The sequence below is a fragment of the Carettochelys insculpta genome, chromosome 8 (assembly GCF_033958435.1).
Source record: "Carettochelys insculpta isolate YL-2023 chromosome 8, ASM3395843v1, whole genome shotgun sequence".
Taxonomy (NCBI): Eukaryota; Metazoa; Chordata; order Testudines; family Carettochelyidae; genus Carettochelys; species Carettochelys insculpta.
In genome coordinates this window covers 7,766,542-7,790,281 of record NC_134144.1, presented here as the reverse complement: position 1 = coordinate 7,790,281, position 23,740 = coordinate 7,766,542, and the positions used below count along the sequence as shown (strand labels likewise).

Here is a 23,740-nt window from a genome sequence, read left to right as displayed (position 1 = left end):
CACACCCACCATCAACTCTCTCGGAAGATAGGTTCTTTTTAAAGCTTGACCCTGCTCCCACTGAAGTCAATGGCACAACTTCTACTTCCTTCAATAGTGCTGGCTTGGTCTTAAGAAAACAGCAGTTAGTGTGCAAGAGACAGTCAGAGAGGTTATGATCTAAGTTCCATTGCCGTATATCCTATGAATCCCAAGGAAGTCGACAAAGATGTAAGTGAAACATTACACAATGTATCAGAAACTCCCGCATGTAAAAGATTTACCAAGCCTATCCCTAACAGTACAACAGTTCCCGAGGTGTGGTTATGGTAGTTTGAAGCTTCACAAATAACAAACACCAGGACTGCTCATTACTTAATAAGAGTATAAGTCTTTGAGGTGCTATAGGACTGCTTGTTATTTATACAACATTTCAACAGTCCACATCTTTTACTCATTCGTGTTAGACAACACACTCAATATGTGTATAAACCAGTCTTCATTATCTTATTTTATAAGCCAATTGCTTATAATCTAGGCCAGGAGTCAGCAACCCCTGGTACAGGTGCCAAGAGTGGCATGCAAGCTGATTTTTATTGGCACATGAGGTGAGGTAAGGGTTCAGCCTCAGGGAACTTGCTCAAGCCCAAACAAAAGACCAACTAATCCTACAACCACCACCTCAACGGTAAAGCTCTGCATATTTATTTATTTATTAATGAAGCTGCCGTAAGTAGGACTATAAGGTTGGGTCTACACTTGCCCCTAGTTTCAAAGGGGGCATGGTAATCAGGGCCACGGAAGGTTACTAATGAAGTGCTGCGGTGAACACACAGCACTTCTTTAGACTAATTTTCCCCCATGGCAACTTCGAAGCATCAAACTTCAACGTGCTGGCACGCAATAAAGGGACTTCGAAGTAGCACGGGCACTTCAAAGTGCGCGGGGCTACACGTGTGCTGGCACGTCAAAGTTTGACACTTCAAAGTTGCCACGGGGGAAAATTAGCCTAATGAAGCGCTGCGTATTTACCGCAGAATTTCATTTGTAATCTCCCCTGGCCTTGATTACCATGCCCCCTTCGAAGTTGGGGGGAAAGTGTAGACAAGCCCTTAGTGATTTGAAAAAATATTACCGGCACTCAACCGCACATAGAGATCAGAAGTTCAAATTTCAGCACACCGCCTTGGAAAGGTTGTTGATCCCTGATTTAGACAAAGAAAAATTGTCATCTGTCACTAAATGTTGGATGGATAAATCAGTTCTACCCATTCTTACCTCAGTATTCCAAACTGAGTTTTGGGAAGACTGAAAAGGCAGGATAGATGGTGAAATTGGCATTTCACCAAGTTCATGTAGAGCTTCTGCTTTTTCCCATTCTTGCATTTTCTATAAACAACATGATGTCTCTCATATTCATACTTATTACAAGCTTTGATTTTTTTCCACAACAAAATACCTTCCTTAATCTAATGCTGACCCCCTTTGAAACATGTGACACCTTTACAGTATTTAAACAAGAATGACAGATATAGCAGTGATCTTCCAGCACCCTTTGTCCTCAAATCTTTTCTGCATTGTTGCTGATTTGTGAGGCAGTGAGTTGAAGAATTTTCGAGTGCTAGACTTCAACCATATCAATTTATTAATCATGAAAACTTGTAATGTAATAACTCGTCACCAAAGGGGCAGTTCAGTCACACAGGATCACGCTTCAAAAATTGCTTAGCTGGCACATACGTACGTTTTCACAGCCTGCTTGGTTGGCTTAAATATCAAGACATTACTTCTTCAAGCTTTCATCAAATCCTTATTTGCTGATTGTTAACCTTGAACCAACATTGGCTTGTTTGGAAGTTATTATGTTTAAACTGATGAAAATAATACCTCATATTATAAACAGAGCCCATAAAACTTTAATTTGTTGTCAATGAAGCAGGAATCTCGTTTATACATTACCCTTTAGAAACTGAAATATCACTGTGACTGCTTTGTATTGCTAATGTGAGCTAGAGGCATGCAGAGAAAATTCCTAAATAATAGGAAGTTCTTAAATATAGGCTTTCAGTTTCTTACTGTGATGTGTGGGCACTAATTGCCCAGTTCTTGGGGTCAAAGTCAACTTTAAATTTAGATTTTTTTTTTCAATTTCTGCTCACAATGAAGGTGTGGAACATTTCGTAATTACATTTCCTGCTTTACTATTTTTTTGCATAATTCACTTTTGTAACTTCAGCTGTATTTTAAGATTTCAGGGGCAATATATTCATAATCTCAATGCTCCCTATCATGCATTGCTTGCCAGACTAAGGACTACATAAATATATAATGGCCTTGATTTGCATTCGTAGACATATAAGCTTATCAGTTGCCACTTGGTTCCTCTAGCAGTAAGACTGTCTTAGCATTCACCCTTTCTTCACAGAAAGGTCTAGCAGGGCATGTCCACACTATAGAGTTATTCTGGAATATCTTATTCCAGAGTTTTAACTCCAGAATAAGATATTCTGAAACAATGTGTCCACACTACAAGGAAGCCCCAAATAAGCAAGTAGTGTGTCCACACACCAGAGCCTATTTTGGAGTACAGAGCTTCCAGGGGCTCTAATCCAAAATATTTTGTCTACACAGCAGTCTTCTTTCAGAATAGGATATTCTGGAATAGTTTATTTTGAAAAAGCCTCTATTTCCTTTATATAGTAGGGTTGCAACATTCACGAGGGTTCTGTGCTGAGAACCCTTGTGAATGTTAAATTTCATGAATTACCCTGGCTGGAGGAGAGGAACTTGGCAGGCTCCAGGGCAGCAGCGGGAGGGAGGGGTGGTGCGTGGAGACCAGTGGTGGGGCCATGGGGAGCCAGTCAGTGGTCGTGCCATGCCCATGGCTGGCTCTCAAAGCCCTGGGAAAGCAGCTACCAGCACTCCTCCCCAGGTGTCCCAGGGAAGCAGCAGCCCCAGACACTCCTGGCCCCAGAGCCCTGGGGAAGCGGCCACCACCAGTGCTTACCACCTTGGAGCCCCAGCAAAGCAGCAGCCACTGGCACTTCCTGCCCGGAGCCCCAGGGAAGAGGCAGCCATTGGCGTTCCCTGCTGCAAGCCCCAGGGAAGCAGCAGCCATTCAGGAATAACTGGACTTGTGAACATTAAACTCGCAAATGTTGCGACCTTGCTGTATTTTTTTCAGAACAGGTGCTCTTCCCCACAGAATGTGGTTTACAGAATTCAAAATAAGCAGTCTGCTATTTCAAAATGATTTTGAAATTGTAGTTTTGCTGTGTAAACGCTCACAACTTTATTTTGGAATATCAGCCATTATTCCCTAATAACTTTGCTGTGTAGACACAGAGACCTTAAAACAGCGGGGTCATCCCCCTCAGATTTCTGATCCAGATGTAAGACACTGAAAACTGGGACAATTTAAATCTGGATAAGAACTTTCTGCATACAAACCATCTCTATCATATTGCAACGGTCTTCAGCAAAACAATGAGAATCAGAAGGGTCACAATTCTTTTATGCCTAGCACAACGGGTCCAGATCCACCACTAACACTCTTAGATGTATATTATTATCATCATTTTTATTACTACTACTACTACTACTACAGGTTCATCTTCTCTTGCCTGGCAACATCCATAATCTGGCATGATTTTAGTTAGCTGGATGACCACATCACAGGTGTGGCCAAGTCTCATAAAGTTTATTTCCAGCCACCAGTCCTGGCTCTCAGTGTTCTGTGGAGTTATTTAGCTGCAATTTACCCCTAAATGTCTTCTAAGAGCCCAGTAAGCAGTGGAAGTGTTGGTGATGCTGCCATAGTCTGGCAAATTCTCTCCTTTGGCACCGGTCAGGTCCTGAGGCTGCCAGACTGGAGAAGTTCAACTCGTAATAATAATAATTTAATATGTTCTACACCAGGAGGGGAGGACAACTAGGAAAATAAAAAAGCGTCACCAGCTTCAGTTTATGTCTCATGAATTTGAGTGGGTTGTACTTGCTCACACAATGGTACTTCTACTTTACTTTTCCACCGTAACATTTCTTTTTCTCTTGTCGCTTACTGTTGGTTTGTACAGTAGCTTGGGACCTTGATCCTGATCAAGACCTCTGGGTACTGCTGTAACACACACACATAAAGAATGCTGACTGCCTTTCGAGTTATCAGGCGAGCAGGAGAGGAACTATCAGATCGAATACCTGAAACACAAGCAAGTGTGCCTCTCCCTTGAAAATAGAGATCTCGGTAAAGTTACTTGAGTAAAAGTGAAGCTGCTTTCACTTGAGTACTATCTAGAAGTGATGCGCGTGCGCGTGTGTGTACTTTTTTCCAAGTAGTTTTCTATAGGGACACTGGTGATTAAGTACATTCCCCACAAAACAGCTGTGCTTTTACTCAAGTAATTTTGGGGTAGTATTTACACCTCTGCTTAGAAACCACAGCAGCCTGTCAGAAGGATGACAAACAAAACTCCCCCTGATTTCATGGGGCTAGGACTTCCCCACAGGTATTCTCCTAACTTTCATCACCTGAAGAAAATAAACTTTCTTTCTCTCGTCGTGTTTTTCAATTAGAACCTTATCCCAAAGGGTTGTACCCAACCAGGTTAGCCTCCTCAGTCTGCTTCACACATTATCCGCTGACTGAAAAATAGGTGTGCTCAAGAACTGTACAAAATAATACCATGGAAGAAAAGATTACTGGGGTAAGTCAATATTGAAAGAGGAAATTACCAATGAAGACAGAAATAAAAGGGAAACATGGCCTTGAAACAGTTCCTGCTGAATGTCTAAAAGCAGTTAACCTTCAGCAAGGATCAGACTTCCAGCTTCCACGGTGGCTGTCCCTCTAGGGGGCTTGTGCATGGGATGTGCAGCGCTCTCAAGGACGGCTTGATTTCTGGCACCTCTGGATAAGTTGGAAATTGTAATTGCAGTCACAGTGAGTTTCTGTGCCTGGCAGTGACAGGCAAACAGGTTCCTCTTCAAAGTCATTACACTTACTGTATGCGTAAAGGAGAAGGGCGTGGGGAGGGGGGACTGCACAAAGGGGGGCCTGCAATCAAGGGCTTGGGGTTTTCTTCCTTTTAATAGCTTAGCAACACAGGGTGAATGCAACAGGGTTTAAAGCCTGTCAGAAGCCAAGTACTGCCAAGCAGATGCTTCTCATTAGTAGGTACTCTTATGGGAACCAACAAACCAGTTTAAAAGAGAGTTGTATGTATAAAGGGTGGTTGAGAAAGACAAAGGAAAATGGGAAACTGTTCTGGAAATGCCGGATCTATTCAGGAAGCTGTACTTTACCATGGGGCTCCGTAGCCCATGCGACTGCATTCTGCATGCAGCAAAAGTGTTACATGTAGGTGAGGCAAGCAGCAAACGGCACTACAAAGCGGGACAACCAATTACAGTAATGTTGCACTATTTTTCCTGAGGGGTAGGGACTGGCAGGGTGGCTGGGGTGAGCTGAGCTGTTTTCCTGAGGCTAATCTAAAACGTGTAAGGATCTATGCCGAGGAACCAGAACACATCATGATTCAGAAGGACTCTAGAGAGACACTGGATAAGTCCACTGCCAGCTCCGTAGCAAAACAAAGCAAGCAGTCCTGTAGCATCTTAAAGACTAACAAACGTATTAGGTGATGAGCTTTTGTGGGAAAGACCCACTGTTTCAGATTCTGGAGCACAACTGAGCTCTGTAACAATACAGGCTGTGATCCTTCAAGGGTCTTACCATAGGGGATCCTGGGGCTTCACCTTTGAGCATATGGGATGGGCCATGCAGCCCTCCTTAGGACGATAGAATGATTGGCAAGAGGGAGTACAGAGTCTCCAAACTCTGAAACCTCCTTCCCCATTCAGTGCAAATACTGTAAATGAGGAATGTCTCCATCTTCTCCCTTCTCCATTCTCTTCTAGCTGTATCTCCACAGTGCTTCTCACATTCTTATCCATCTTATTAGAGACTAGTCACTCTAGAACAGGGATCAGCAACCCCCAGGACGGGTGCCAAGATGTCACCGGCGCATGGAGCAGGAGCTGAGCCCCCCCCCGCCCCACCCTCCACCATGCAGCCAGGAGCCATGCCACCTCTGGATAGATGAAAGACCAGCTGATGCTACCAGGACGATCAGTGACTTTAAAAATATCATCAGCACTCGGACCAAACATAGAGATCAAAATGTCAGCGCTCTGCCTTGGAAAGATTGCTGACCCCTGGTCTAGAAGGAGTGCGGAAAATAGTGTGATTTATCCAGAAAGGCCACAAAAGCCTCTTGTACTGAATAATAGTTGAAGTCTGAGAGCTGTTTTCTCTGCAGGCTTTGTATCCCACCTGACTTCACCTTCTCTCTTTGGGCTGGTGATCAAGCATGTAAATCGAATGCCTGTCTGGCAACGAACAGCGCAAACAACGCAGAATAGCTTGCCTTTCTCTTGAAATGTGCTTATGCTTTCAGAGGAAGCTCTTCTCTCATTTTGGAGTTAAAGGAGCAGATGCACTGCCTTATTAATTTACACTTTAGGCTGGACATGAGCCAACAGTGTGTCTTTGTAGCCAAGAAAGCTGACAGCATACGGGGCTCCATTATTGAGCACATTACCAGCTGATCTAGGAAAGTGATTATTCCCCTTTATTTGGCACTGGTGAGGCCACATCTGGAGTATTGTATCCAGTTTGGCACATAACACTGCCTCCCCGCCACCCCCGGCACCCTGGCTGCATTACAGAAAGGATGTGAACACACTGGAGAGATCCCAGCAGAAGGTGACGAAAAATGGTTAGGGGGCTGGAGCTCATGACTTATGAGAAGAAGCAGAGGGATTTGGGCTTAGTTAGTCTACAGAAGAGAAGAGTGATGGCAGTCTTCAACTATCTGAAAGAGGTTTCCAAAGAGGATGGGGAGAGGCTGTTCTCAGTGGGGACAGATAACAGAACGAGGAGCAATGGTTTCACCTTGTAGTGCGGGAGGTCGAAGTTGGATATTAGGAAAAATCTTTTCACTAGGAGAGTGGTGAAGCTCTAGAATGGGTCACCTAGGGAGGCGATAGAATCTCCTTCCCTAGACTTCTATAAATCCCAGTTTGACAAAACCATGGCTGGGATGATTTAGTTGGGATTCTTCCTGCTTTTGAGCAGGGTGTTGGACTCAATGACCTCCTAAGCTCTTTTCCAACTCTATGATTTACTGTTTTTTTCTCTTGTTGCAAGCAATACCCCCTACTCTGTGTAGCTTTAAATGTATTTGCTACATGCTTAGTAAAAGTGACAGTTGCTAAACAACTGGTCAGTTTTATTTGTTAACTTTATGCATTGCTTAAGAAACACTCTCCTGGTCACTGGAGGCAGACTATTTCTAGGAACAGCAGGGAATTACAATAAGTCTGGCTGAAGTCTGCAAGGCCCCTAGATCTTAATTATCAAGCCATAAAGCAGACTATCTCCCTTTGCAGCTCTCTTACCAGGAAACAAATGAGAATGCAAAATTTATTTCTAATCATAAATCCTGAACCTTTCAGTTTAATTTTTCCCAAGTTAACTTTCTCATGTAGCTAAGCAGCATTTGCCTTCTATTATTAGCTTCTGGCCCACTATCGGCTGACCAGCATCAGTCAAACTGTCGTCATCTCAATGAGCTTGGGGACTCCCAGGGATCTCTGTGTAGGCAGACTTCTGCTTGCAGCCTCTAATTATTTTCTAGCAGATAACAGAATGCTTAAGTTCAGAGAGGTTAGATTAAACTTGTAAATGGACCCACCCACTGGATAAAACCGTAGCTCGCGAGGTCACCTCTTGGAAACACCCAGCTTATCATTGATGAGCTCAAGGGCCCACTTGATTGCGTGTTTCACTGTGACAAACTAGCGTAACATATTTAGCATCACCAAAGTTTGTTATGCTAATTGCTGCCTAATTTAGGAATGCAGATTAACCCAAGTTTTTACTGATCCCTGTGCCTGGATGTAAAGCCACCAGACCCGCCAATGGCTACAGCTAAATTGAGGGTTAGGGAGGAAATTTGCACAGCATGGAAATGACAGACTACTTCTCAAATGCCATTGACCCAGCCAGCTGTTGGCCCTCCATGCTTACCCATGACAGCTGCCATCCCCTTCTACATCAAGAGCCAGGACCCTCCTGCTTTCTTCATGCTGCCAGCTATGGGCAATGAGGGGAGTTCAGTTCCTTCCTGGGCCTTCAAGGTACATCAGTTTCTTTGTTCCCACATCTGCTTTCAGGCAAAGCAGCTGCGAGAGTCACTGTTCCATCAATTCCATTGGTGGTCCAGTGCAGATGAAACGTGCTCCTCTGATCAGAGAGCACAAGCAATGTCATGTGACTCAAGCAACTAATCAAATTCTGTGAATATCTGGAATGAGCCACAGACTTCACTATCGTCAGAACTAAGGGGAGAGCTCCTTAATCTAGTACTTCCTGACAGTAGCAACTACCTCCACTAAGGAAACGGAGATGGAAGTTCACACGCAGATTTAATTCCCACAACCTCCTGGAAGTGAGGGAGAAATATAGGCCATTTAGTGGAATTTTTCATGTTTTATTTGGCCTTGGAGATAGGTGGAAGAAATAGACAGAAAGAACTACACCAGGAAGGTGTAAAGAACAGGACTATTTTATCTTTGACGTGTCTTTGAAGAAATATCCAAAGTTTGGGTGTATTTTAAGACACTCTGTACTGCCTGACAGGAGAAGGGGGCTGTCCAAGGCACATCCTATCATGATGCATTATGACATTATAGGCATTATGGATCCATCAGCAAGTGTTTAAAGGCGCTGAAATGACAGCCCAGTTGTCAAATTCCCATGCCTTATTCTCTTTTAGTGAAACATTTAGCAGAACCTGAACTGGTCATAAAGCACTCTCTGACTTGCTTTCTGTCGACATTAAAAGTTTTAACAAAAACCAATGAGCCCTACTACTAAACTCTCAGTCTCATATGGGACACAGGATATTTCTGTACATCCTTCATGTCACTCAGATGGGGAGGTGACCTAAGATATAGCACTGTGTACATGGTCAAAATGGAGTTTTTGATGAGTTCTAGGCAATACATATACTCTTAGACAGCAAAGCTAAGTTATCAGTTTTAAGTGCAAAGTATAAGGACACATATCACAATGGATGAAATGATCCCTGACAAGAGGTACAGTTATATTGCATTGCTGCAGAAGATTGAAGGCTAAGAGCTTTAACTAACCAAGCCATTGCAAATGCCTGTAAAAATGGTTTCCTGAAATAACATTTGCTTTGACTTCAAGTTTTGTTGGCAGGCTGCGATAATTACGGATATTCTTATGCCCATAACAGGCTCAGTGTAATAAGACTATAAGGTGATTTATGTGTATATACCCTATTTTGCACCACCAAACCTGAATAAGTTCAACTGACATAAGCACTTTTCTACGGGTACAACTGAATAGAGGTTGGATAAATATCTAACAGGGACGATGGTGCTTGGTCCTGCCTTGAGGACAGGCACCTGGATGTGATGACCTCTTGTGGTTCTTTCTAGTTCTAGCATTCTATGATTCAACGCTAATAATGATAATCACACCTTGCTCTTGTCAGTAGATCTCAAAGCACTATAGTGAAAGTAGCAAAACTTTTAAGTGTAGGCAAACCCTAATTCTCTTACATAACTATATTTTTGAAATCTGCAAGTAAGAACAGGATTTCATTCCTGTTTACTTCAAAAACATACTCTATGTAGGGGAAAAAAAATCCTTCCAACAGATCACAATAAAATGGGCACTGATGATTACTTCCAGAGAATGAGATTACTTGTAGCAGCAGCGTCAATTATCGCTAGGTATAGGATGCCCTAATGGAGACAGGTATTCTTTGTTGTCTCTGTGTAACGGCAGCATCTATTGAAGAGTGTATTCAAGCTAATAACCTCTCCATCTTATTGTTCCTTGTCACCCTACTGTCTCCAAGAGCTACAGCTGGAAATCTGGACCATAGTTTTTAGATGTTAGAACTATGAAAATCCTTAGGGTATGTTTTCACCTGTTCAGGGCTGACCTTCGGGATTCTATTTCACATACTTAGTGTGGACGCATGAAATCAAACCATTTGGGGTGGACAGTCAACATCCATCCTCTACAATCTTGCGAGGAGTAAGGTAGGTTAACCAGAGAGATTCGCCTGTTGACCTCCCTCACTGAGGACCCACCAGGTAAGTCAATTGTAGAAAAATCAATTCCAGCTACGCAAGTGTCAGAACTGGAATTGGGTGTCTACAATCGACTTTTAGGTCTAGTGTAGACCTGGCCTTAATCTTTACATTTTTTTTTTCCACTTTGTGACCACTGGGTGGGGTGGAGGACAGATTCCTAAGGGACAGTAACTGAACTTAACATGACTGCTATGATAACTGTTATTCTAACTTTCTGGAAGGGTAAGGAGATATCCCTTACTCCTGAGCAATGTGTCACTGCTATGAATATTCACTGGAAGCAGTGATCCAGCAAACAAGGTATTACGATGGGTATCAGTGTCTTACGCTTGGCTCTGATACAGAACTGTTCAGTCCTGGTAATTCGTCTGAAATCACTGAAGCTGTAATTGTAATTTCTGCTGGTTTCTCAATGACAGAGTAGACTACATAGGGGAGCTGTAGTGGGTCAGTATGGCCTCCTGCTTCCCTGGAGGCCGGGGAAGCTATGCAGAGGCCCTGGTGGGCGGGGCCGGAGTCAGGAGACCAGAGGCCCGCCCCTCAGAGGGCGGGGCCAAGGGCTAGAAGAGCCAAAGGCGGGACTCGGGAGCCATTCAGTGCTGGGCCTCCGGGCAGGGAGGATGTGCCTGCACGAGCTCCCCGGGGCCAAAGGGAGAGGGCCTGCGGCCGCCCGGCCAGGCCAGAGGAGCAGGCCCCCAGAGGCTCCACGCAACCCCGGGTCTGTATGCCCCAAGGAGACTACCCGGACTTCCTGGACCTACCAGGACCTTCCCGCCGGTGGAGACCCCCTGCCGTGGAAAAGGCCCCGGGAGCGGGCTGCCCCAGAGTCCCGGCGGACCCTTACAACACTCAGACCCAGGACCGCCCTGCATCTCCTGTATTGCCACCGCCTGACTACCCTAACGACGTGGTCATGGACGATTGGCCGGAGCCCCCACAGGTGGATGACCCAGAGGAGACCGACCTAGGAGGACCCCTCCCTGACAGGGCCAGCCCCCGCTGAGCCTGTCTGTAGACCCTTGTGTTGCTGCCCCACCCCAAACTGAGGGCTGGGCTGGTGTTTTCCCTTGTGTTACTGCCCCGCCCCAAACTGAGGGCTGGGCCGGTGGTTACCCTTGTGGTGCTGCCCCGCCCCAAACTGAGGGCTGGGCCGGTGTTTATCCTTGTGTTGCTGCCCCGCCCCAAACTGAGGGCTGGGCCGGTGCTTAACTCTTGTGAACTGCTGCCCCGCCCTGGATTGAGGGCTGGGCCCAGAACTATATAACTCTTGTGAACTGCTGCCCAGCCCTGGACTGAGGGCTGGGCCCAGAACTATATAACTCTTGTGAACTGCTGCCCCGCCCTGGACTGAGGGCTGGGCCCAGAACTATATAACTCTTGTGAACTGCTGCCCCGCCCTGGACTGAGGGCTGGGGCCTGTACGGGGGTAGCGGTGAGCCGCTGACTGCCCGAACTGAGTGCGGGGTGGTGCCCTAACCCCCTCTTCTGTTGCCGCCCGCCCTAGACCAAGGGGCTGGGCGTCACGGGACATGTTACAGGAGCACTGACTCCATTTGGTTTCTGCTGTTGTTAATGCTAATCAAGCCACACACACACACACACACACACATATGCTTGGAAATGCAAATTTCTCAACAGTTTCCCAGTTCAGAAGATAAATTTTATCACTTAGGGATTATCAAAAATCAAGTGAAGAACTCATATGGACTGTCCAAATACTGTCACTGCTTACAGCACACATGGTCATCATGCCAATTATCTTTTCTCTTAACACTGAGCTGTGAATTTCACTTACGGACTCTGAGAATATGAAACCAGGAACCCAACCTCCTGCTAACAACACTCCACATCCTTAAAACCAAAGGGCTCATAAAAACTCAATATACTTTTTCTTAGTCACTTTCCCCCATTGATACTTGGTTCCTTATTGCAGTTCCTAGACCATCAATGCTTGGTGCTGTGGGAAGTTAGAGCAGCCAGGGGCATACACTGAATACTCCACTGGGGACCTCATGCCAGCTCAAGAACCAGTATAATGGAACTCTCTTCGATGACCTCACTCATGCCCTCCCACCCTCCTGTCCAGTCCTCCATGGCAGTGCTTCCCAACCTGGGGTTCGTGGACCCTAGGGGTCCATGAAGGTATTGGAGGGGGGTCTGTGAAAAAATAAAAGAGAAATAAAAGTGACGGCAGAAAATAAGTTTTAAATAATTGTGAAGTCACCATCAATTACTATTTTTAAATTAAATATCTTCCAATAATGTTATTAATTAGTGTCCAAAAAAGCTGTGCTGTGGCTTCCTTTTTCAGTTAATGAAATGTACTAGCAGCTAGAATTGGCTTTGATGGAGGTCAGTGAACACTTTGCGGGCGTCCATGAACAGTTTGGGGGTGACTGGAGGTCGGCATGAGTGAAAAGGTTGGGAACCACTGCTCTAAGGGAACAGAGGAGATGGCACACAACACAGATGTCCTGCCTTCTTCTCTTCTGTAGAGGTACTTCCCACTGGGGGCAGTCCACCGGCTATCTCCAGTTATTGTAAGACCAGTGTCTTTGGCAGATTGCAGAATCTGGCCCTTTCTATATGGGGGTATTTGTTCTTACCCCAGCGCTCTGGGGTAGTTTTATAGATTGGCCTCGGTGATGAACAGCTGCTGGCATACACTGACCTGCTTCCATGGAGCACAACAGATTGAACGCACCTGAGGTTGTGAGCTTGATTTCTGAAGGCTGTCGTTGGAGAGAGGGCTGAGGATAAGTTCGCAGATGACGGGGTGTTTGTGTGCGGGAGAGCCAAGGGTTGTATACAGAGCCTGACTGTGTTGCTACGGGGGAGAGGGGGACAGGGGGCGGTGGTGGTACCATGCTGTATCACCAGGCTATGTTTATAGTACAGGTTGCACCTCTGAAAAGCGGCACTCTCTGGTCCAGCAGATGCTCCTGGACTAGACAGCCAAGGAGCCTAACAGCAGATGGGCAGCAGCCCTGCCAGCACTGCTGGGAGCAGAGTCCCAGGGCAGCAGGATAAGGCCAGAGTCCCCTGGCTGCCCTGCGGAAGTGTGGGGCCAGACCTTGATTCCCAGCAGCCTTGCCACAGCGCAGGCTTGGGGCTGGGCTTCCATGGCTGATCTGTGGTGGCACAGGGCTGGGGCCCTGGCTGAGATTCTGCAGCTGCCCTGTGGTGGTGAAGAGTCCAGTTCCCTGGCTGTCCTGGAGCTGCACAGGGCTGTGGCCAGCATTCCCTAGCAGGACCAGGTGGGTCATACTGGGACCACGATTCTTCAGCTACCATGCAGCTGCACAGGGCTGTGCCTGGGATTGCCTGGCAAGGCAGGGCTAGAACTGGATTGCCAGCTGCCCCACAGTGGGAGGGACCCAGGGCTGGAACCCCAGGGAGCATGATGCCATCTAGCTGGCAGAAGCCACTGTCCAGCTGCCCTGCACAGCAGCTGGTTGAGCAGACCACATACAGTCACAATGTTTGCCTATGGCAGGCAATCGGCTTGAGGGGTGGTCACTGTGGACCTCCTGTGGTTCAGCAAATCCACCTGTTTGGCATCCTTTAGGGCCTGACCATGCCACACCAGGGAAGTGCAACCTGTCTGAGTTAGGAATGTGATTCCCAAGCTTGCGTGCATGCAGGCTAGCAAGCGCTCACAAGTATAGAGAGCTGGATAGCCATGGCTGCAAAGGCATGGTGGAGCTCTGCTCCACTCTGTACGCACTGTGTTCTTGTAGGTTTTTAAATATCATGGCTCAGCTCTGTCTCTGCTGCTGCTGGTGGCAGCACTACCAGAGCTAGATGGGCTAGACAGAAAAGAGGTAGCCCAAATGCCTGTAAATGAGTAAGGAAATGGCGTCCCTAAGGGTGAAGGCACCCAGAGCTCTTATAAAGGCACTGAAATATGCAGAAATAAAACTCAGCAGAATGTTATCTTAATTGCTGGAGATAATAGATGGACTATTTTCCCTGCCGTCGGCACTAGTGTGTTATGCATGAGCAAAGTCAGAGAGGCTGTACACCTCTTACTTACATCCATGAACTCCACATTTGCCTTGGGACCTGTCGTCTCATTCAGGATTTTAATAGCCACAGGAATCTTTACGGTTTCTCCTTCAGGAACCCAAATACCCTGGGGGGGAGGGGAAAAAAAACAAAAATCAACCCCATACCAATCATTAAATCACCATGTTTCTTTTCATTACACATTATCCCATTCAGCAAGGAACTACAGAACTCAAAACACACACAGTGAGTATGCTGAATCAGAAACGTAGGGCTGGGAGGGATTTGAGGGATCATCTAATTCAGCCCCTTGCACCAAGAGAGGGATAAAATCTAGATCATCCCTGACAGGTGTTTGTTCAGCTTGTTTTTAAGAACCTCCAGGAACAAGGTTTCCATCACATTCCCTTGCAAGCCTATTCCAGAGCTTAACTACCCCGAGAGTGAAAGCTTCTCTTAATGGGTCATCTAAATCTCCCTGGTTGATGAGTTAGCTGATTATTTCTTATTTTACCTTCACTGGCCATGAAGAACAGCCATGGTTCTCTTTATAACTACCCTTACCACATACAAAAACTTTCATCAGTTCCTTCCTCATTCTTTCCCTCCCTCGCCTGCCCCAAAATTAAACAAGCCCATTTTATTTCTTTTAACCTTTCCTCAAATGTCAGGTTTTCTAATCTGGATCATTTTTGTTGCTCTCCTCTGGAATTCATAACCGGACTGCATTGATCTAAAGTGTGGTGCCCAGACCAAGACACAGCACTCCGGCTGAGCCTTCACCTGCGCCAAGTAGAGTGGGATAATTGTCTTCCATGTCTTGCATAAAACAGTCCTATTAACATGCGCCAGCCGTTCTCACATCTTCATACAATGCCGGCTCATGTCCAGTTTGAGGCACAGATCCTTTGCAGCAGTTTTGCCATCCAGACCCATTTTGTACTTGCACCTTCAATTGTTCTTTTCCTAAATGTAGTGCTTTGTGCTCACCTTTATTACATTTCCCCTTGCTGATTTCTGATCAATTCTCTACTTTGTCAAGGCTGCTCTGAAATTTAACCCTGTCCTCCAAAGAACCTAAAACCCCTGCCTGCTTGAGATCATCCCCACATTTTGTAAGCCTATTCTCCAGTCCATTATCCAAATCAATATTTAAATAGTACTGAAGCCAGGACAAATTTCTACATGGCCCTACCAGAGACACGCTCCTTATCGGACATGCAAAGTCTGAGTGTAAGACAAAACTCTTCCAACCAATTCTGTTCCATAAGGTCAGCATGGCCATGCCACACATAGCTATGTATGTTCCTTTGCTTGACCTTGCTTCAAACCAGTGGCATCCTTCGGAATCGTAATATGAGCAGGCCTTACAGTGAATGTGTGCTAGCACCAGAGAGCTTGGCCGGGGGGTTCCCTTTTGGCTCTGACAGTTTGGGATAGGAAACGGGGGCAGCTACTCAGCATAAGGTGTTGTATGCCATAAACTCAGCCTTTGCTCCTTTCTATCCCAAGCTGCTTAGACACCTGTTGCTCCTGCCTCTACGTCTCTTTCCCTCTTCCTGTCTTGGGTTCTGTTCCCCTAGTAATGCACATCCTTTGTCCCTAATGGGTGGGGGGGTGGGGTCAATTATAACAGCTGGGCAGAGGAGGGTAGACACTCGGGAGCACTCTCTCTATCCCTTTCCCAGATCTCTGGAGCAAACTGCCATGGATGGTGGTGTTAGAGGGGCCTGAGGGTGGGGAGTAAGGTGTCACTCAAGGTCTGTATCATACACATCAAACATGGACTGGACTACGATATGTTAAGATTAAGGAAAGGGGCACTGATGTATATTTTCTCCAATAAAAAGTACATTTGAAAGAAAGGGGGGGAAAACGTTTTTGTTCCCAATCAGTTCTCATGCTCACATCCATTTTTCTAGACAGTTATAGGTGCTGGTCTGCTCAGTACATCCTCATTTTGAAATTTCATCACAAGTTTAATTAAAACTGGTGAAAATGTCGTATATTCCGCCCTCCTCTCCCCCAGTTCTCTCTCAGCCAACCGTATTTTTTTTTTCTAAAAACTTTAGCTATGGTCTTTAACTGCAGAATACAAGTTTCCAATACACATGAAGGGAAATTTTGCAATTGTTTTTAATGAGAGAAGGCTCAAAGCTTAGCTAAAGATGCTTCTATTATCATATAAATGGGGATTTCATACCCATTTTGCAGCTTGGTCAAATGAGGTAGAGATTAACTGGCTTGCACACTATAGCTGTGTCTACACGTGCATGCTACTTCGAAGTAGCGGCACTAACTTCGAAATAGCGCCCGTCGCGGCTACATGCGTCGGACGCTATTTCGAAGTTAATTTTGACGTTAGGCGGTGAGACGTCGAAGTCGCTAACCTCATGAGGGGATCAGAATAGCGCCCTACTTCGACGTTCAACGTCGAAGTAGGGACCGTGTAGATGATCTGCGTCCCGCAACATCGAAATTGCCGGGTCCTCCATGGCGGCCATCAGCTGGGGGGTTGAGAGATGCTCTCTCTCCAGCCCCTGCGGGGCTCTATGGTCACCGTGGGCAGCAGCCCTTAGCCCAGGGCTTCTGGCTGCTGCTGCCGCAGCTGGGGATCCATGCTGCATGCACAGGGTCTGCAACCAGTTGTCGGCTCTGTGGATCTTGTGTTGTTTAGTGCAACTGGGTCTGGGAGGGGCCCTTTAAGGGAGCGGCTTGCTGTTGAGTCCGCCCTGTGACCCTGTCTGCAGCTGTGCCTGGCACCCTTATTTCGATGTGTGCTACTTTGGCGTGTAGACGTACCCTCGCAGCGCCTATTTCGATGTGGTGCCGCGCAACGTCGAAGTTGAACATCGACGTTGCCAGCCCTGGAGGACGTGTAGACGTTATTCATCGAAATAGCCTATTTCGATGTTGGCTTCACGTGTAGACGTAGCCTATGTCAACTATTGAGCTGCAAACAGAACCACAAATTCCCATCTCTGTCCTTTAATTTTAAAACTGCTTATCCTGCAAAGTCTTTGTGCCTCTCTGATATTATTTTTCTCTCCATGGAGTAACCCTTATCTCCATGCCACACTGAAACCAACAGGTGAAACAACAGATGTATTCAAAATGCAGCATCATACCCACCAATGAACTCCCCTTACAGGTTATGGGATGCAGACTTCAGGCCCATCTCTTGTTCAGACAAGAGCTGGGTGACATACTGTGAGGTAACCCTTTCAGTGATCTGTAGGATTCCGAACAGAAATTAGCCCACTTGATAACAGTCAGTGAAGATGCTTACCTTATATACAGTTCCAAAGGCCCCAGAGCCAAGGACCTTTACTCGTTTTAGCTCAGTTTCCTTCAGGATACGAAGCTGAGCTTGGTTGGGTGCTGTGCCACTTGGTGTCAAAGGTTCCACCAGCTGCAAAACAAAATCCACCAAGATTACACACTAGACACAGGAAGGCCACGTGAAGAGTTCTGCTGAAAAATTTTCATCTGGTTCCTATTCATTCCAGCTGAGTAACAAGATATTGATATAAAGCAATGGATCTCCATGGTCTGTGCGTTCCAGGGCTTTTGATTCCTCATGTAAAACTAATCTAAGACTAGAGACAAGACAAAAACAAACATACAAACACCATGACAGAAACCAGCTGAACACTTCTAATACAGTACACAACTTCAGTTAGGCGCTGCATGATGGAATTATCAACTGAAAGCTAAATCAGTATCACAATATGTCCCCAAAGACTTTTGCCAAGGGCAGCAACAGAAACATTTTCGATATGACAGAAACACAACATTCATTATCAGTGCATCATGGTTTATTTTGTCTATTTTATGCCCTTCTAAAGTGGCCATTTGTATTTTGTAATAATTGTGACTTATTAGTTCAGCAAATTCTTATCCTCTTTTGGGGAGGTAAGGCTCATTCTTCCAAGCTTTTCTTGTGCCTTACTGGAGGTCAGCTTTTTCAGAAACAGAAAGCATCTGCAGCAGAACAAGAATTTACAGCTACAACTATAATGCAAGCACTGGTAGAGTGTGCCCGACATTGTGAATTACGATTCAACAAAGTTTGTGAATGAAGTACAACTGTATGCTGAGTCCAAATACCAGCCAATCTCAGCAACACGCAGCCTTTGACTGAAAAACAATGCTTCTTTAAAAAAAAATAAATGAAAAGGACAATACTGTAAACACTGACAAATAGCCTGTCCTTTCTGAGGATAAGGAAAATAATTAAAGGGTACTCCTACTCAGATTGGTTTGAAACCGCTGCAGTATTTCAAAGTGTCTGTTTACAAGGCTAAGTGGCATTGTGCTCTGCAGTTTGAGTGTTATTATCATGCTTCTGTGAGCATCATGGACTACTTCGTTAGCTGAACAGACTAGTTTCATGCAAGCAGAAGTACCAGTATCTGGAAATTAAATTAAAAAGTAAATAAATAAATAACCAACACCACCCAAACAGCAACAAGCCGACCAATTGAAAATGTTGCTGTCAAATTCAGCAGAGATCTCCCTCTGCCTGATAGAGTTTACTTTTCAATACTCATGGTGGAAGATGTAGGTCATAGTAAGCACACACCCACAGGACCCATAACCCGGGCTTGACACTATTCCCTTTCAGAAAGGGCCTGATCTGGTGTTCACACCTGGAGGCTTGCCACCGACTACAATAGGCTTTGATGATATTGTTGAGGGCTTTAAGGAATTAGGGACTAATTTCAGTTGGGAACAGGGCAGGGACATGCATGTCAGACAAGACAGGAGACAGTGGGCGCTGGACATCCACCAACCAGCCCTGTCACTCAGCTCCTCCCTGTCCCCCGCCCCAGGTGTCTCCTGCCTCCTAAGGATCAGCTAATTAGGGACAGGCAAAAGGCACTGGGGCATAGGAAGAGGTGGTTTTGGGGGGCATGCTTGGGGGAAGGGTGGAATGTAGGAGGAAGAGGCAGGGTGGGGACAGGAAGTGGTAGTGTCTTGCAGGAAGTTGTGGAGTGAGGGCTTACCAGTAGAAAGCTAATATACTACAATCACTTTATTGGCCAGTCTAGGGAACTATTTCAAGGGATTCCATGAGGTTGGACTTGAACTGTGATGGGGTGGACTATGTCTCTGTGTCCAACAGGAAATCAACGGCCTTGCTGCATTCCATCCCAGCAAGAGGAGCAGAACTGATGTCCTCCCAGCAGGACAGATTGGCTTTCTTTATGACAGCCAATCAGAACCTAGCAGGCCAATATAAATGAAGCAGATCAGCTAGGGCCCAGTAAGTTCCTCAGAGGAGCTCTACCCAGGCAGATCTCTATACTGTGTGGGAGCCCATCAGCCCATTGGACAGCTCCAAGGGTGAGCTGAATGTAGACCTGGGCAAGGCACAGGCCCTGTGGCTGAAGACTGGCCACAAGATGAACGTAAGGTCTGACATCACTGTGGACAGGGCTAGTCAGATCCTAGCCACAGAGCCTTGGAAACAATCATGCAAAGGTGTTATGCAGCACCCCTTTGCCACAGAGGGGCACTCACAAGCAGGTGGACCCACTTATATGAACCTTAAAATATCCCGTGTAAAAAGTAGAGTACTACGCTGCATTTTTCCAAATTTCCAGCTTTTCTGAGTGATGTAACAGAAAAATAGCCTCACCTCAGTCTCCAGAAACCTCCGCAAGGCCCTCTTCTTTTTTATGCTTTTCCGCCGAACATAAACAGCAAATGTCAGGCCCATGATGACGATGATAAAGAGTCCACCAATCACGCCTGCAGCAATCAGGGGGGTTCTACCAATAAGAATTAAAGACTTTAATGTAAGGCATGGAAACAGAACAAAGAACAGCTGCATGCATGAAATAAACCACCTGGGAAGCTTATGAAGCGTATAACTCTCAAACGCAGTCATGTCAGATGATAAATGAAGGAAAGCACATAAATGTGGCACTGCTTTCCTTTATCACATCTAGGATTTTAGTTTGTAAGTCATGGACAAGGAACCACAACATGCACTTTGATATCAAATGCAAACTTGCAATGGCAAAATGAGCATCAATGTATCAGAAGCTTATCCTGCAAGAAAGTTAACTAATCAGACATCTTCCTTTTAAACCCAGTTGAATTAACTCTTATTTTTGTTTAATTAAGGAAAAACACTGCTCAAATTATGAAAAACTAATATTACTTTAGGTTGTCATCACAAACTAATCAATGGTTCTGGAGGAGACACAAATTCTAGAGGCACAGCCACATCCAGCTTTTCTGAGATGGTGCTGAAAGATTCTGTAACTATTGATTTTCTTGACTTGTACTCTGTGTGGAGCACAGGTCGTCCAAAAGTCTCCTCCATTTCACTCTGGTTCAGGACAAAACTTCTAGCTGACCTGAGGAGTATTATTGGAGGTGTACTATTGGTGTATCATTGTACTATTTGAAGTGCCTTATTTCAGTGGAGAGAGAAACATAAAACCCCAAGGGTTTTGCAGAAGATGTGATGTTAGCTCTCAGTGTCCTAGTCACATTAGGTAACTACCAGAGCTGTGCACAACTGAGCAACTGTACTTGATATATGTTCCTTTGACTTAACTTTGCATGTGATTGCACTCCCCAAGTTTTGCTGTGATATTCGGGCTCAAACAAATCTCCAAACTCAAATGGCAGACAGAGACATATGAGTTGGGTCCTGCTTATGGTTGAAAGCATGCAAAACTGCCAGATAGCATGTGGCTTCCACCCATAACTCAGCCCCAGCAATGCAAAATGTTTGTGATGTTCAGTGCACAGAGTTCAGCCATTTTTAACCTGTCCTTGAACTCCTTGGGTGTACATCAGCCTTTGATGACCCTGTTCCCCTAGCCTTTAAGTTCAACTCCAGACAATCTCAAATCCCTGTGTGACAGTCCTCCGGGGTCTAGCACAAAGGAGTATACTTCTCTTTCAGCTCAAGGAGCCAAGGGGAAGGAGTCACTCCTTACAGCTTCCACTCACCAGACCTCATCAGTCTCACCCCAGTCCTCCAGCACTTCTCATCCTGTGCCTGGGGCAGCTTTCTGTAAATTTGCTGTTGATGCCGGGTAGCCCTCATCCTCTCCAGCCACCCCAACCTTCTCTCATCCCCATCTGATGCTGGTCAACTAAATGACCGCAGCTGGGAGATAGGGGACTCTGACTTATAGCCCCTTTGTGGTTGTTACAGAATCAGTTTTACATACCTCGTCACAATTAGCATTACCATTGCACCTTTAAATCTTTGTCACAGATCAGAACCCCATTGTGCTTGGCACAGCACAAAAACAGAACAAGAGATGGGACTTCACCAAAGACCTCATAGACAAATGGGAACTACAAGGAAACCATGAGCTTTATATTGGTCAGCATGGTAGCCTGTGTTCTCAGTGTACTGGAAGCCTAACTGTGCACAATGAGAAAAGGAATGATTTGAGGAGGGATTTGAATGAGGTTTATGAGGTAGTGTTCTTGACATTTACAAGGAGCTTCTTCAAAACAGGAAGGGCAGCCTGGGAGAAAGTACAGAGGTGACTCTTTGAAAACAATTGGGCAACTGGAGGTGGACATGGATATGACAGAGAGAACATAGACCACACGGGCTAGGGATAGGCCAGAAAGGGCTTTGGAAGTAAGACAAGTAGACGTGTTGGAATGATATAAAAGAGGGCAAATAAAGTGTCCTTTGTCATGGCATTCTGAATACATATGAGCAGGATAAGATTCATCCATCAGAGCCAGAGGAAGGAGTACTGCAGAAATCAAAATGCAAGCTTGGATGAGAGTTTTGGCTGTGTATATGGATATGAAAGACAGAAGCTGAAAGACTTAGATGTTGCACATCTCTGAGGACCTTGCCAGGAATAAGAGTCTAAAGATGACACCCAGGTTATGGACTGGGGTGACAGGCAGGATGGTGGTGGTGTCATCAACAAGGTCAAGAAAGGAGGTCATGGGAAGGTTTGGGAGGAAGAATAAGAGCTCTGGGTTTGACATGTCACACTTGCATTCAGGGCTAGACACCCTACGAGGAAATGTCAGAGGTGGGTTAATATGGTAGTTTGGACAGAAAGAGACCTCTGGTGTAGAAAGGTAGATATCAGTTCTCAACATAGAGTTGGTAGCTTAATGTTTGTGAATGATATTACCCACATATCAGGTGCTGAAAGAGCGAAGAGACCAGAGACAGAATCACATGGAACTCCCACAGAAAGCTGGAGGGGAGACATAGAAGTTTGTCAAAGGGCACACCGAAGGAGTGAGTGGAGAAGAGAAAAGACAGAGTCATAAATGCCAAGCAAGGATAAAATTTCACAAAGAGCATAGTCAGCCGGGTCAACAGTGGGTAAAAGGTCAAGGAGAAGAAGGATTGTTCTGAGCTTCTGCTAGGAAGAGGCAATTTGAGATCTGGGTGACAGCGGTTTCAATGGAGCACAAGGGGTCAAAGCTGTATTGGAGAGGATTGGAGAGGGTCTAGAATGGAATCTGAGGAGAAGAAAAGTACCTTTAAATAATTATAAAGAGCACATTTAGTAAGCTTAGAAATGAAGAGAACGGACACTATTTGGAGAGGAAAGTGAAGTCAAGCATGGGGGATGTAGAGGAGGGAGAGCCATCAGAGAGCAAGAGATCAAGGAGAAGTGTATGGGAGGAGATAAGTCTGAGCACAAGGAAGATCGGGAGTTGGGATGGAGTTCATTGGCACTAGTGGAGTAATTATAATAGGAGAGCAGAGAGGAAATTTGGAGGATGTGGCAGGGGAGAAGGTGGCAAGAGGTGTAGGAAGGGACGGGAAGACAAGCTGAGGGGAAAGTATCATTATGAGTCAATTATCTCCCTGAAGAAATTGATGAGATCCTTGCTGCACAAGGAGATATGGAAGCAGAAGAGTTTGAGGAGTATGTTATAGGTGTCTAATGGCAACTGAGATTGAGGATATAGGAATCAATTCTTTTGGAGAAATAGTTTTGTTTAGCTAGGAAAATAGATGATCCAAAGGAGCAGAGAATGAATTTGCACTGGAGGAAGTTGGCCTGGATCATATAATTTTCGTGCGAGAGACTACATTGTCAGAGCCGGAGCAGGAGCTGGGGGGTGAGCAGGGCAGACTTTGCAAATGGAGAGGTGATAAAAAGAGAAGGTTGAAGGACAGTGAGGGATTACGAGAAACAATCATATCAACTGAAGAAGAGAAAGAGAGGAGAAGTCTGCAGTGGAATGGATGAGATGTCACAATAAGGCCAAGTGACAGAGTCTGAGGGAATGAGCTGATGGCCACTGCTGAAACAGACCCAGGAATGGTCAACAGGGGGAAAAAATCAGACCCAAGAAGTTTAGTGAGAGCAGAGCTATGATCTGATGAAAGTTCCAGCTGTTTAAGAAAACACAAAATCATTCTGTTTGGTTTTAGGTTTCATTACAAAAGCTCCACACAGGCTATTACATTCCACATCTCTAAAAGTCTCCTTTATTATCAACTGGATACAATAGTCTTCGTTTCTTCTCTCATTTAGCTATATACCATTGCTAAAAATCCTACACAATGGCAACCCAGTTCCACCACTGA

At 45.5% G+C, this 23,740-nt stretch overlaps 1 protein-coding gene across 5 annotated transcripts in view; it reads right to left on the bottom strand.

Annotated features, from left to right (window-relative positions):
- Nucleotides 1-23,740, bottom strand: part of ERBB4 (erb-b2 receptor tyrosine kinase 4) — a 932,933-nt gene that overhangs the window by 154,175 nt on the left and 755,018 nt on the right. For all 5 annotated transcript variants that reach the window (XM_075001177.1, XM_075001174.1, XM_075001176.1 and 2 more), the window contains 3 exons: nucleotides 19,826-19,958; nucleotides 17,471-17,593; nucleotides 14,210-14,308 (listed from right to left, as the gene is read on the bottom strand). In XM_075001177.1, the coding sequence (XP_074857278.1) occupies nucleotides 14,210-14,308; nucleotides 17,471-17,593; nucleotides 19,826-19,958 (355 nt within the window). The remainder of the gene's footprint in view (nucleotides 1-14,209; nucleotides 14,309-17,470; nucleotides 17,594-19,825; nucleotides 19,959-23,740) is intronic.